General features: G+C 39.4%; 1 protein-coding gene across 2 annotated transcripts in view; it reads right to left on the bottom strand.

Annotated features, from left to right (window-relative positions):
* Window positions 1-15,658, bottom strand: part of PRKG1 (protein kinase cGMP-dependent 1) — a 535,590-nt gene that overhangs the window by 319,851 nt on the left and 200,081 nt on the right. For both annotated transcript variants that reach the window (XM_074874162.1, XM_074874161.1), the window contains exon 3: window positions 10,456-10,569. In XM_074874162.1, coding sequence (XP_074730263.1) covers window positions 10,456-10,569 — 114 coding nt within the window. The remainder of the gene's footprint in view (window positions 1-10,455; window positions 10,570-15,658) is intronic.

The raw sequence follows: 15,658 nt of genomic DNA, 5'->3' as shown, positions 1-15,658 counted from the left end.
TTTGCAAAGGGATGAAGCGCTTTGGTTCAAAAGTAGAGCTAGTGAGACAGTACGATGAGCAAAGGGGAAGGAAGAAGAAAAAATTACTGCTAAATAGCTTTCCAGAGAAGCATGAAAGTAGGTTTCAAGCTAATTTCAAGCTAACTGCCTATGGAGACAAGCTGCTTTTCTGCAAACACCCAGAGAAAAAAGGACTGTTCACATCGCTAAGGGCATCATTACCCAAGGAGCAAGCGCTGTTCAGGGGATATTGCTCGCCTTTAAAATGGCCCTAGAACCTTCATATTTTTTTGTGCATAAACTATACTAACAGATAGCCCACCCTAAGGCAGCCTGATGCTAAAATATTTCCTTAGCGTTTGACATGGACAAAATGTAGGAAACTGTGTACACTTCTACAGTTACTTTAATTAAACAGTCAGAAATCCTAGAGAAGCTAAAGGATTTACCATAAACCTTTCAGGGGTAAATTTTAAAGACTAAGGGAGAAAGAGTTCATAATTTGAAAGATACCAAAACACAACAGATACAATTACTCTTTGTTGATCTCTTACCTGTCAAGAAAGAAAAATAAAAGTCTTTTGATACAAGAAGAAGAAAATCCTTCCAATTCACCCTTTTTTCTTTCTTGCTAATATTTGGGAGGCACAATGGGAATAGTGCAATTTATTTTCTTTTTCTAGAGGAACTAATAGCTAGTAAGTCTGAACATAATACAATGTAAATTTTTCTTAAAATGTGATATGTTAAGAAATTTTGGATTCCCTATTTGTAAGGTTAAGGTTATAAATGACAGCATTATATGTTCCTTAGATTTTGAATGTCTGACTTGGACATCAGAAACTCCCAACACAAAAGCACACTGGTAGGAGCAGATGAGCTGTGCTCAGGGCACAAATCCTCTGCCAGGGGCTGCAGCCTCATCGACTGTGGACCCCCACACAGGCACAGCAGGCTGGCATGTGCCCCACCACTGGGCTCACCCCTGTCCCTGTCCCCTGTCTTCTGCAGAGCTCCTGCCAATGTGTCCAGCTTTCAGCCGGTTTCCTTCAACAGTCTAGAAAGGAAAACCTCCCCGTTTATTTCCACACCTAGGTTTTTAACATTTATGTTTCCTTAAACAAGACCAGACCCCAAAGTCTGCAGATATTGAACGTCACACAACAAACAAGTTTGAGGGTATCTTCTGATGTTAAATAACCCCTTGATACTCCCATATCCCCCATGCTATGAGGCAGTTTGACTCAGTGAGGACCCAGTGAGGCTTCAGAAAGTCCAAAGGAGGTAACATTTTCCTGGGATGGAGCAACTGCCTTCAAGAAGAGTCTGAACAGGTTATCAATCTGCAATCCAGAGAGGAGAAGGCTAAGGTTTGCTGTCATCAAGGTGGTGAATTAATTGAATGCAGTTTTCACCAACCCCCACAATATTACAAATGGTGGGGAGTGGGGGGGCGGAGAGAAATAATAATTAAAAAAAAAAAAAACCAAACAGTGAAACTTGTAGCAGATAGGAAGGTTTAACACTGAAAAAAATACTGTTCTTTCCTGTGGGTTGGGAAGATCTGGAGCCCATTGCTACCAAAGATGATGGACGCAGCAGATCAGCACAGTCCGAAGGGACCAAACACATCAGTCAGTGGAGATGATGATGCTATAGCTTGGCTGAAAGCAATATAAATTGCAGCAACATTTACTGAGTAGTTACGTATTTGAATGTTGGAATGTTGGAACATTTTATTTTAAGATTATCTTAATGGAAGTTTATTGAAAGTGATGGACTTCGAATAGAGGGAAGCTCAACTCCTCCAATACAGGAAGGTATGATCAAATCTTTAAAATTAATCCATTGTAACAGAAAGAAACCTTGAATTATGAAGGGTAAAAATATCTTTAAAAACTATGCTTTTATGGACACCAGGAAAGGCAGCACTGGGTGATTTAATTTCATCAAGCATCTTCTAAAGTAGCTTTAGAGAACAAAAGGGAATGGTTGCTTTCATTCTGAAACACAAATTGACCAGTTCTGTGTCTGTCTTAGTAGCAAGCAGCTTTTTGTTCCCCAATTAGTACCAGGAAATAGCCTAGAAGAATAAATTTTTATATACTGGCAAGTCAAAACGACACCCTATGCAGTCTGTTGCATTTTCATCTGAGAAAAGACCATGTATTGTTGAGCCCACAAATTAATATAAATTGCAAATACTACTATTGCATTCTCTTGTTTATCAAACTCCGGTCAAAGCAAAGGTTTACTATCACTGGCAAAGTTAATAAAACTGTTCTAGCCATATTTCATGCATCAGTAACATTTTAGGAGACATGAATAAAAGGGGACGAAAAGGAATCTCTTGTGAAGTAATTATTTTACAGTTGCTGTTAATATTAACTACTTCTTCAAGGGCTGCATTATGGAGAAAGTCATAATCTACTTATAAAAGTGTTTAACTGTGACGGTTTCTCAGATTATCTAACTCTGCAATTAAAACAACATGAAAAATATCAACAAAATTATTTTCAGGAGCATTTAAAAACAGCTCAAGTGTTTCATTTCCCCTTCATGATGATCACACTTCTTCTATATCAGACACAACCAATATTACTTCAGAATAAAGTTGTGTCTGATATAGAACAAGTATGAGCTCTGGCAAACAAGTCTATATAGGTTTTAAACGTGGACTTACACTAAAAGCTTTTTCTTATAATAAAACTATTTCATACTATTGAGTTTTAAATAACATCATATATCTGAAGGAGAGGAAAGTTATTCTCTGCAACAGGAACACGAATACAGACATCATCCAGGGATGAACAGATACAGATCAGGATCTACACAGCTTTCCAGGGTACTGGGTAAGCACTGTGGCAAAGCTAATCTAGAATAAGTTTAACAGAAAAAAAAAAAAAAAATCAGTTTAAAAAAAATGTAAAGAAGAAAAAAAAAAAAACAATTCTAGTCAAATGACCCACAGAAAATTGAGGCCCTAAACTGCAACACTTTCCATCTTGGAAAGACTGGCAAAATGCTGAGGAGGCCAAAGTCAGGCAAACTAAACAAACTGTATTGTTAATAATAAAACAAACAAAATCCAAAGAAAAGAAAAAAAGAAGAAAGTTTATTTTAATCAAAAGCACTAATTAAAGACTTTGAGAGACAAGGCAGATTTTCTCAAGAACAAAGGCAACACAAACACCCCAACTGCGAGAGCATTTAAAGAAGCAGCAAGCAAGTGCTAGGGATTTCTTGGTTTTAATAACAGCTCAAATAATCAAAGAAAGAAAAATTCACACTGACAATTCCTGGAGGCAGGGCTGGTGCTCTATAACCCAGTCATGCAGCAGCACCCATCCCTCACTTCTGTTTCAGCTCAAATTGCAGTTGCTTCTAACCCAGGAACTGAAACACCGTAGCCTTCAAATTAATACATTGGTCCAATAAAATGGGAAAGATAAAGCATTTCTTCAGAGAATCAAATAAAATCTTGCCAGAGCTTGCACCTATAAGTCATTTTTTACTTCAGTCTCATGATTCTTAGGAAGTGGATATATGGGACTTTCTTTTCTTTCAGACCTTTTATGTTAGAAACACTGAAAGGGAGAAAAAAAAGAGCAAAGAATGAAACTTTCAAAATTCATAGTCTTTAAGTCAGAATAAGACACTGCCTCTGACTCTGTGTTACCAGGGGTAGAAAATGGAATGTATAGCAGAAAGCATCTCTTTCCCAGACAGGATTGGCAGCTTTCTATACTACTTTTCAGTGATGAAAGCCTGAGTCAAAGAGACATTTCAATGGATAGTGTTCCTCAAACTCCTGAAGCTGTAAGGACCAAACCCTCCTGCCCAAAGATTCCTGAAATAATAATTAAAAGTCAGTATGTACACAGTTGGGGGATAAAAAGGTCACACACAGAAACGGGAGAAACAAAGTATATGCAATGCAGCTCTGTAAGCTCACGACCTCTTGAACATGCAAAGCAGCAAAGTGCTGTTTACAAATAGACCATCAGCAAGTAGCTCCATATCTGCTTCCCCACAGCCTCATCACTCCCTGAATCAGCTTTTCCCATAAAAGACCATCAGCATCATTCTCACTCATCATTAGAAAACATAACTCTTTCCCCTGCCAATTATTTTTGATTGTATCTTGCTTGCAGTATTTTGCTCAGCTGTGCTGCACTGCTAGAAACCAGATGAAGTTCACATGATTGAAAATAATAAGTCAAAACAAAGGTCAGGATAAGTAATAACCCTAAGGATTTTGTACAGACGGTCAGCTGCTACACTTTGGAAATGTTAGCGCTGCCACAGCTCTCATAATTGATGCGGTGACTTGAATCTTGAGGCACCAGAACTGCATCAAGATAAAAAGAATCACTATTGGAAGGAAACCAATTTAAGCATTGACTTGATACTTAACCACAACCAAACCAAACCCAAATTGATTTTCTTTTGCTCCATCATTGTATTTCCATTTCCCATATTAAAAGCACAGGTCAAAGGAACGAGCTGCCTTGGCTGGTTTCTACAGTCAACAGCAAGCTGCAGCACCTGAAATGCCCCAAACCATACCAGAATTTGTCCATCAAGTACATAGCCTGGCTTCTAGACCTTCCTATTTTCACTCCAAAAAGGTGTAATTGTAGAGGAGAATGACAACATACCATTTCACACCAGGGCTGTGTCAGGTGGGTGCTACCTGCATGCTACCAGGCAGGACACAACAGCATGCCCAACCTTGGACAGAAACTTTTCATGGTTGGTCATTCCTGTCTACACCACACCACTGTGCTCCTTACTATTTCAAAGTAACTAATAAACCAACAAGCATCAAATACATCCCAAGATGAATCATTCCCTCTTTTTTGCCCTGCTTCCATAACCAGCTCTTATTTTGCCATTGAGTTTGATGAGCCTGTTGATGTTTCAGGTACACAACAAATCCAGGTGTTGTATGATTTTTTCATTTGGCTCTTCCCATCTCAGACTATTCTCTTTTTGATTAGACTGTCTCTCAGTTAAAATTTCACTGCCCTGTGCTGCATAGTCAGGACCACCCATCCCTACGCTTTTCAGTATGGCATCTCCTGAGCCACAGAGATGCCATACTGAAGATGTTCCTGCCTACTGAAGAGTGGAAAAAAAGTTCCACTCCATCTTGTCCATGGTCCTCAACACCATTTTCTCTTGTTATCTTTCCCTTGAAGGAATAATCCAGTTCCACTTTGTCACGTTACCTGGCAAAAATTGTAAAGGTCAGAGAAAAATACAGGCAGTGCAAGGGAGGTTTAAATTACTTTCTCCCAGGATGTATCCATTTTTCTCCTATCAGGCACACCAGACTGATCTGCAACCCGATCATCTCTGGCTTGGCCAACGTGGGTTTCATATCTATAAGCAATATCAGAAAGGCTTTAGTCAAATGGCTGAATATCTAAAGTCAACTTCTTTCCAACATGTGATTAAGATCTGAGCAAACTTCATACTAGCTCCCAGAACTGTTAGAAGATAACATATGAAGGCAACATCCTTCTCAAAGACTTTTAATGAGTCCCTGCAGTTTTAATTGGCAACTGATTGTTGCCTTATGTTTCCTTGCAAATTATCCACGTTACCAAGCTCCTTGAAAAGTTACGGTAATTTCTGGGGCTGCAGCTACCAAGCTAGGAAAGTATTTCCATAGGACTCCATTAAAAAAAACGGTGGAAAATTCAAACTCATCCAAGCTTGGCAACAAATTCATAAACTACTGCCTTAATCATGCCACGCAGCACTGAGTTTTGTACAATTAGAACTGCTAATAAACAGAGAAGCTTGAGAAATTCTTGTGCTGGGCTTTCAGGAGGTGCCCTTAGTTTCACCAGAAAAAAAGATTTATATAATTTACAGTTTAACAACTTCAGCTCGTGCTTTCTTTTTTTTGACTAATATTGTTTTCCTGAAAACATGGACTAGTGTTGAGTATAACTTCACTGAAACTGGCAGCCTTGCATCAAGATGTTTTTGCGGGCAGTTTTTATTCAAATTTTGCCCCCAAGAGAGTATATTTTCAGATGCTAAAGCCACCTCTCAAATAAGAATCCACTCCTTTCACAAAACCAGTGCTCCCCAAAACTGCTTGCAAAAATACTACTTAACTCTGCTCGTCAGATTATTAAGAGGAATGAGAACTACTGCACAATATTAACAGCAGATAAATTTCCACTAAGAAGACCTTCTGTGTTATCAAATGAAGGATTACAAAGTTTTATATACAACACAAATTCAGCAGGGGTTTTTTTTGGTCTTTTGGGGTTTTTTTCTGACATCTCATAGTTCCTTCTACGACCCATGCTACTAATAAAGAAAACCACATTTGAATTTTAATGCATTTTTGCTTCTTTCAGACTCTCGCAGTAACATGCTTGGAACTCCTGTTTGCTTGGCAATGAGCAAGACAAAATCCTTTCTTGGTGTACAGGAAAGATTCCTAATTGATGGAGTCTAACACCGAGCTGGGTGGCTGGGGTAGAGCCAAGGTGCACATCTCTTGTCCAGCCTCCTTTACCGTCACTGAATTCTCGCCCTACTCTGCTGTCCCCATGGATGGGAAGAGAAGGGCAGCAGGCTCCTCTCTGCAGCAAGTCACCCAGGCACCAATGTTTGCCTTGGTGCTAACGGGCAGCCAAGGCAGAGATTTCAGGCATGCCAGCATTCAACCTGTTATCAACCTACATAGGTGGTGGTGAGTTACAGAGATAAAGTAGCCAGCCAAAGCAGAGATAAACAAAACCAACAACAAAACCCAGCATGTTTTTAATATACAGATCACATGCTGACTCTTGAGTGACCTGAAAACACAGCCTTTACTATTTTTAAGACTCTCAACTAGCATCCTCAAAAAGACGACGATAACAGTTTGAGATATATTGGTAAACAGGTGTATTTGGAGATCGCCACTCTCCCAGGGGATTAGAGACGTCATTTTAGGTGTGAGATAATTCAACCATAATGAGTGGAGTGTTCTTTTCCTTATTCTAACACATTGAATTTAATTATTCATCGGAATCAGGGAAGAAAGTCTGTGATTCTGCTTTAAACTGCCAGTAGTATCAAGTTTTGCATACAGGCATTTGAGAACTCTGGATAAGCAATACAGATAGTGAAAGAAATTAGCTGCTGATTCAGCTTTCACTGTACACCTAATGGAAGCTGATCTGTGAACACCAGCGTTTTAAAAAGCCATGACAATGACATACTCGGAGCATCAGACTGAACAGTCTCCACCAGAAAAAAAACAAAAACAATTTTTCTGTAATACCTGGAAACATAAAGCAAAAGCTTCAGAATAACCAAAAAAAATTTGATGTCAAAAAACTGTAAGCAGTTATCTTGGAGATGAGGCCACATGTCATAAGATGTGGCCTGAACTTCCTCAGTTGTTCTGAACACCCAAGGGTTTGATCGCTCTTTCTTCCCAGGCCCTAGTTAGACCCCATCCTATTTTATTTAAGACTGCAATAATATTGAAAAAATATTTTAAGAAGTCTCTTGGGGCAGGCTTTCAAAAGACTTGGGTTATCTTAATAAAGAGTTCATAATGAAACAGGAGTCAGAACAGAATACTTAAATTTTAAAGTCTTCTAAATTATTTTTAAAAGACAAAATTCTTCCTACAGTGATTTACCCCTTTAAGTTTGCAGTCTCCTGCAGAGCGAGCACCAGCTGAAGAGCCCATGTAGACTAATGCAGTGAGTAATAACACTAAAAACTTTATTATTTACAAAGCAAAAGCAAGAGTACACATACAAATGAGTTACAGCAAGCGATGTCAACACAGCTGACACATCGTTATGGCCCAAAGGCAATGTTGAGCTTCACACTACCATAATGCATCCTTCATTCAGTCGTCGCTGCAACTTCATTTTTCAAAAAGAAATACTTAACATCCTTGTAATGAAGTACTGGCAGGCACATCAAAAAACACTTCTGACACCCTGTAGGTAACGGAAATCTATTCCCTGAAAAGTGGGAAGCCCCGACTTAAAGTGTTTCTCTAAATGAAAGTTGGATGATGCCCCTTGACACATTTTCACCATCTCCAGCATCAATGCTGACTGGGTGTCTATTCTCATTGCAATCATCAGTTGTTTATTTCCCCTGAAATAAACCTTGTAATAATCAAAGTTATTATCGGACCTAATGGAATATTTACTAGTGTTCACCTTTCTAGAGAGTTATGACATTTATTTATCATTTAACCAAAAGAACAAACAGATGTTTGAGGTTGTTTATTAGCAGCAGCAACAACAATTTAAGTCAATAATATGCCCTAAATTGATCTGCACACCTCCAAGACCTCAGTTCAGTTAGGTCTAGCTGAAACAGTTCCCCAAAGGCAAGCTGTGACCTTGTGTGCCACCACACTTGAAAGGATATGAAGCCGATTACAATCACAACTGCTATTTACTTGTGCAATAATGAGAGAGAAAATACCTAAAAGTCACTTGCTGGCACTGGAAAGGAGTTTACATGCCCGACAGCTGCCAGCAGAAGAAGGTGGATAATTATCATAAGTTTACAAGTGGGAAAGGAACAGACTATAGCAAGAAATGCAGACACCTCTTTCTTGAAGAAAGATCTCTCTGAGGATGATTATAGTAGTGACTCTACTACTGCCCCCAATTCAACCAGGAAATAAAGGATTTGGTAAAACTAAGTGCCAAGTGGCGATCTGGAAGTTTGCTCAAGAGAGGAGACATAGTACATGAAAAAGTGAGTAACAGCAAAAAAGACAGTAAAAACTGCTGACAGTATTATTTCCTGTTGAGGGCACTTGGAGAAACAGGTTTAAAATGGACCCAGGAACAATGTGACTATGTAGGATTATATGATGTGCTCGTGGTGCTAGAGGATCAGGTGCCTTTTAGCTCTGCATTTCTAAGGGGAACTAAACAACAACCATCCACTCATTTCCTTTTCTAGGATTCGACCATTTCTCTGCTCTTTCCAACTTTCTATAACCGTATTTATCACATAAGCCTGCAGCTTCTCTGAATTCATCGCCATCATCAATCCACCAAACCTTTAACTGGACAGAAAAACAGGCTGAACATGGATAATGCTCCTAGAGGGCAGGAAGGTATCAGGAGGACAGGGTGGATCAACACCCATTTCCCATTTTCACCCCTGTTTCTGTTGGCTCTTTGGGGGACTTGGGGGAAGGAGATAAAGCATCTCATAGAAAAACAGACCAACACACTGTCCGAACTAGCCTGGAGGTCATTGGGGCTGGGGCTGTCCCCGTCAAGCTAGGCATGACTTGTGCATTTCCTACATCATTTGGGATTACCCCAAAGCATTTGCTAATCATTTGGATTATCCTGAAGCATAAACTCTGCCACTGATGAACTGACTATATTGTAGCCAAGGATTTACCTTCAGTAAACAGTACTTGTAAAAAGGCAAGTTTTGTGCAGGTGAAAATAGAGTATATCAGTCAAGTTCTGTAGAATTATGAAGAACAGCGTGTTCTTCACAAAAAAATCTAGTTACCTTTTCCTGTTTTTTTCATTTCTGCCCATTTGTTCTCTTTCTTTCTCTCTCTTTGAAGCAAAATTAGGTATTTCTAAAAGGTTTTCTTCTGAACAGGGACTCACATGCCTCATTATTTTGGTATCACTTGTTTGTCTTTGTTCTATCCCATCTGTACCCTTCTAACTTCTCCCCTACAGCATCTTTAAACCACAAAACTATTTATCATCTCCTATAAAACCCCTCTGCTTAAGATGTCACCTTAAACTCTTATCCTCAAGATCAAGGACAACTGTGGTATCATATATCCCAGATCTCAACTATCAATCTGAATTTAGATGAAAACATATTTCTGTTGTGCATAGCAATGTGATTTTTCCTCTATTTATTGTGCAACACAGGCTTTTGTCCAGAACATTCATAAAAGAAATCAGTTTAGAGAAGCACTGAAGACTTAGAGCAGGGGATCAGTGCCATCCAGGTTTTTTTCCTGGTTTTGTTTAGTCAGTTTAAGGGGAAAACAATGACTTGTCCTGAAAAAATACATAAGCTTAACTTACTGAATTTCCCTTGAACACTTACACTCACAAGGGTCAGACATGGTCTTTGAAGCAACAGACACATATATCATGAGATTCAACAAGAATCCTGAGGAAAGGTATGGTATTAGCTACAGGCTGCTCTGCATAACACAACTGTGCTGTATTAACATAGGAGGCTCCTCACGTGAACAAACCTGGGAGAAAGAATTGGGTGAATCACTTCTTTTGCATCTTCTTCCCACTCACAGTGGCTAAATTCAGTACTATAATCCATGCCCCAAAGAGTTTAATTAATTAAGTGGAACATCTAACAGAGGCTGCAACTCCGAAGAAGAGATGATAAGAACCCTGCTTCACAATGAAATCCCAAGACATTCAAATCAAAGTTTAAAAATGATCTTACTTTTGACAGTTGCTGTTCGGGTACAATTGTAGAGGATGGCTAACTCCCCAAATACTTTGCCAGGTCCCATGGTGCACAGCTTCACACCTTCTTTTGTCACTTCAACCTTCCCATCTGTGAGAAAAAGGAAAGAAAAAAAAAAAAAAAAAAAAAAAAAAAGACCATTTTAAAAGGGAAACTAAGTTCTTTCAGACTTAAATTTTAAAATGTATTTGATTATACTGTGAATAAAAACACCAGAGACCTACAACTTGAAAACCAATTAAATGTATTATGAAGGAGAGCACATAAACTCAGAAAAACATGAAAAACAATTGTTGCATATATAAGTTTTCAACACTGGAGCTTTTTCAGTTGAGTATCTGTACAGTCAAGAAATACTTACTAGTACGCTAAGCTCAGTGTGAACTTTGTTTCATGTATTACACTTTCAGGTGAAATTTTCTCCAATTTTTGTGTTAAAAAAGGAAAAGATTTAGGTCTTCAACACCACACATGAAAAACACAGAGTAATTTTGCTCATTTTCACCAAGAAACTAATCCCCAAGAACTCTCATCCATGAATAACACAGCTATTATCAAAAGGAAAATTACTTTGACCCATGGCCATTATTTAATTCCCATCTCCCCGTACCTTTCCTTTTTGAGCATTTCATCTTACGTGAGCAAGTCTGCTTTAACTGCTTACCAGTACCATGCCGAGAGGAATGTGTGGGGGATTTAAAAGCAATGGAAAGAAAGCAGCTCAGGGCCAATCTGGGGGTTTCAAAGGACATCTGAGGAACAAGAGCCAGGAGAAGGGAAGGAACTGAAGATGGCCCCACCACCTTGTGCACAAACAAGTGATGCCATGATGAGAAGCAGAGTACACGCGTGGGGGGAACATGGGGTTATCCCGCCTACGTCCACCGTTTAGGCTCTAACAAATAAAGTGCAAGACAGAAAAGTGAGAATTTCATATATTATCACTCACTAAGAAGCCTCCTCTCACCACAAATTGGGAAGAAGATTGTAAAGGGATCCTGCTACACCAGCCCCCAGGGCATCACTGACTTGCTCTCTGTGGTTCTATACACACAAGGAGGAAGGTCAGCATTTACTGCCTCACGACTATCTGAATTTGTACGTTTGTACATAATGGTACCAAACTGGGCCTCGAATGCTTGCAAAAATAGATGACTCCAATTAGTTTGATAAGAGATTATACAACCCTACCTCCTGCAGAGGTAATCCAGAGGTACTCACCACAAAGCAAGACCACCATCACAAAAAAAAAACCTACTCCTACATAATATGTATGCTTTAAAATACAGTCCTGTCAGGCCTACATATCTGTGTGTAAATCTACACCACTATATTCACGATACCCCATGAAGTAAGAATAACTCCAGCATAGCCGTGCTACTCTACCAAAACAACACATCAATGAGAAAAGGCAAACTTTGAGGACTCTGAAGCAAGCTTAGACACCATATCCCTACTAGACACATAATAAGGTAATTCAAACTGAGCAGAAAACTTCAAATATTTCCATAGCAGAATAAAGAGAGAGGGTAATGATATGTAGAGGCGCATGGAAGAAGGTATTGTATTAATGCAAGGCAAACTTTAAATGATGCCTTTAAAGGGCACAAAGTATTTTGGAGGGAGAGCAGTCTTACACTGTCTGGTGCAATAGATCCCAAGATCTATTGCTGACTAAAAAAAATAAATTTAAAAAAAAAAAATTTTGTTATTTATGAAATTGAAAGTTACTGTTTGACAAATATCATGACCTAAACGTTACCTGGCCTGTGGGAGTGTAAATATTGCAGCAGTGTAGTCTGTAATTCTTACAGTTCTTTGCAGAAGGGGTTGTTGGGTGTTGGAATGGGCTGCCCAGGGCAGGGGTGGAGTCCCCATCCCTGGAGGGGTTGAAGAGTCGGGTTGACATAATACGGTGTAGTTGAGAACGGTCAGTGTTAGGTTAATGGTTGGACTAGATGATCTTCAAGGTCTTTTCCAACCTTGATGATTCTGTGATTCTGTCATACAGAAGCACAGAGAGTTTGGGGATGGTGAGGTGGTGTTTATTAAAATGTATTTATTACAAGTTACTACTAATAAGCAAGTATATATTTCAATATTAAGAGCAGGTCTCTAAAATTATCACTAGTAAAGCAGCAAATATGATTGATTACTTGTATAAGTACATATCTATGTATACACACAGATATATAAGGAGGAGAAAATGCCATTTCCTTTGGGAGATGCTGGCCAGTTACAGTGGGCTGGCAGTCGCAGTGTGCACAGTTCTGCAGCTCCCATCACAGTAGGGAGAAATACATAGGATGGCACTGTGTAAAAGCAAATGGGAATATAAGGATATGGCATCCACCCTGTTGATATTAATATTGCACGGTTAGCACCTGTTCAGGTTCTGCCAAGAATGCGCTCACCTATAGTCACACAGTAAAGCAATCATAGAAATACTAAAATACACAATGTAATACTTCAGGGCTAATAAATAACCCTGAGAATTAAATTCTGAGGTTGCTGATTTATTGTTAGCTTCAATAGACGCCAATTCCATTTCTCGTATAGACTAACTTCCCTTCAAAAGTCAATTTATTTTTATCATTATTTTTTATAAACATTTGATTTATTTGTTCTTATTAAGTATCAATCTAATACGAAGCACAAAAATAGATATTTATCTCAAGTATGAGCAAAATCAACCTTTAATGGTGCCTCACACACTTCAGAGACTCCTAAATGATTTTGAAGAATACTTTTTTTTTTTTTTTTTAATAGAACTGAGTTTCAGCAGAGCCAAAATGGGAATATTTCAGCAAAAAGCTCTACAATAAATATCTGCAAAGGGAATGAGTTCACTTTTAGTTCATGGAGTCATAACTGCTTCAAAAGAAAAGACAGCCAAATCTGAGCAATAATGCACAAATAGATCACATTATTCAAAAGCATTTTGAGATCTGTCCCACTGCTCAAGATGTCATCTGTTGCTTCCCAAAGCAATCCACGCCGATCACTCATCTTTGTAAGAAAGCTACATATATTTCCATACCCCATTTATTTTCTTATAAGGGCTTAAATATAAGAAGATGGGTTATGAGTCTTACAGCTCAGTGGGGTTTTCTTTGGGGGGAAGCATTTCTCACTGCATTAAAAAATTATGTGGTTCACTCAAGAACATGCATGTTTACAAGTCAATGCTTCATCATCCACAGATGCTCTCCAAGGATTGGGAGGAAGAGGAGATGAAAATTTCCCTGAGGGAGTGATGATGCTGGAAAGGACCACCTTGGGGCTGGAAAGAGCTCAGTGGAGTAATACACAGAAATGGGAGCTCAGCTCCCATCAATTTACAGCCTATTTTTCACATGTAGAAAATTGAGTTCTCACTGCCATACCTTGATAACAAATTCCTGCAGATTATAGCAAAGAACTTTGAGATTTGAGATGGAAAGCAGAATATTGCACAGATTATTTTTATTACAGTCTTCATGATCCTTTTACTGCATCAACCATTTTCCCCCAGTACACAAGAAACACACTGGTGAGGAAATTAAAATACTAATTTAAAAAGCATGGAGAAGAGGTCCTAGCAAAATATGTGGATACAGGCAAGAATACATAAGATGATGTCCTACAAAACCAAAACCAAAGCAATCTTCTTATAGAAGTAACTTCCAAAGGCAGAAGTTATTTAGATTTGAATGTAGTTATCCTACCCACTGTCACCTTTGAGCTTCAAGCAGCAGCTACGGAGTTGAGCAGAAAACTGTGAGCTTCAGTAAACTCTTGGGCAAGCCTAAATTGCCCAAATACAGTATAGTTTCTGTTTCATAGCAAACCCAAAAAGCCACTGACGTTAAGCAGAAGATTATAGTTAAAATTTCTCATGAGCCAAGATGGTGTAGGGTTTGGATATTAGAAAAAAAGACAACAAGCGCTTGTTTTGATGAATTCAGTGAGGATTTTCTACATCAGAACTGCTCAAATTTGGAGGCGGTTACCAATAACTACTCTTAACTGCTTAGCAATTTCAAAGCGCTTTGTTTATAAAAAACCAAGAATGATTTAAATGCTCATTTAACATGTGCATTCAAACTAGTTTTATTCCTAATAAAGATGCTTGAAGCATAGACTGCATAGAAGACACAGAAGACTGAGGGTGCATTTCTTGCTACAAAACCTGGTTCTTCCAGAAGCACATAACTCAACATGATGCACTGGCCTTGTCTGTCAAAACAAAACTAAAACTTGCTTTTTTGAAAGCTAACGAATATGAATTTCATATGCAGTCATTTAAAAGCATTTTCTACCAGTTCTGCTAATGAAGTGGTGTTCTAATTCTAGCACCTGTTTCTTATTTTGCAAATTTGAATATAAAGTTACTATATGCAGATGAAATGGCTATTATAAAATTTCTCCTGTTTCTACCTGAAACAATCAGAAGGAATGCAACAATGCGACGATGATGAACCAGAATCACAGAATCGTCTACGTTGGAAAAGACCTGAAGATCATCCAGTCCAACCATTGACCTAGCACTGACAGTTCCCAACTACACCAGATCCCTCAGCGCTATGTCAACCCGCTCTTGAACACCTCCAGGGATGGGGACTCCACCACCTCCCTGGGCAGCCCATTCCAACGCCTGACAACTCGTTCTGTAAAGAAATGCTTCCTAATATCTAGTCTAAACCTTCTCTGGTGCAATTTGAGGCCATTACCTCTTCTCCTATCGCTTGTTACTTGGTTAAAGAGACTCATCCCCAGCTCTCTGCACCCTCCTTTCAGGGAGTTGTAGAGGGTGATGAGGTCTCCCCTCAGCCTCCTCTTCTCCAGACTAAACCCCCCCAGTTCCCTCAGCCGCTCCCCATCAGACCTGTGCTCCAGACCCTTCACCAGCTCCGTTGCCCTTCTCTGGACACGCTCGAGTCATTCAATGGCCTTTTTGGAGTGAGGGGCCCAAAACTGAACCCACTCATCGAGGTGCGGCCTCACCAGTGCCGAGTCCAGGGGCAAGATCCCTTCCCTGTCCCTGCTGGCCACACTAGTTCTGATTCAAGCCAGGATACCATTGGCCTTCTTGGCCACCTGGGCACACTGCTGGCTCCTGTTCAGCTGGCTGTCAATCAACACCCCCAGGTCCCTCTCTGACTGGCAGCTCTCCAGCCACTCCTCCCCAAGCCTGTAG

The sequence above is a fragment of the Strix uralensis genome, chromosome 7 (assembly GCF_047716275.1).
Source record: "Strix uralensis isolate ZFMK-TIS-50842 chromosome 7, bStrUra1, whole genome shotgun sequence".
Classification (NCBI taxonomy): Eukaryota; Metazoa; Chordata; class Aves; order Strigiformes; family Strigidae; genus Strix; species Strix uralensis.
Note: the sequence above shows the minus strand (reverse complement) of the source record. Positions and strands in the feature narration are given on the sequence as shown.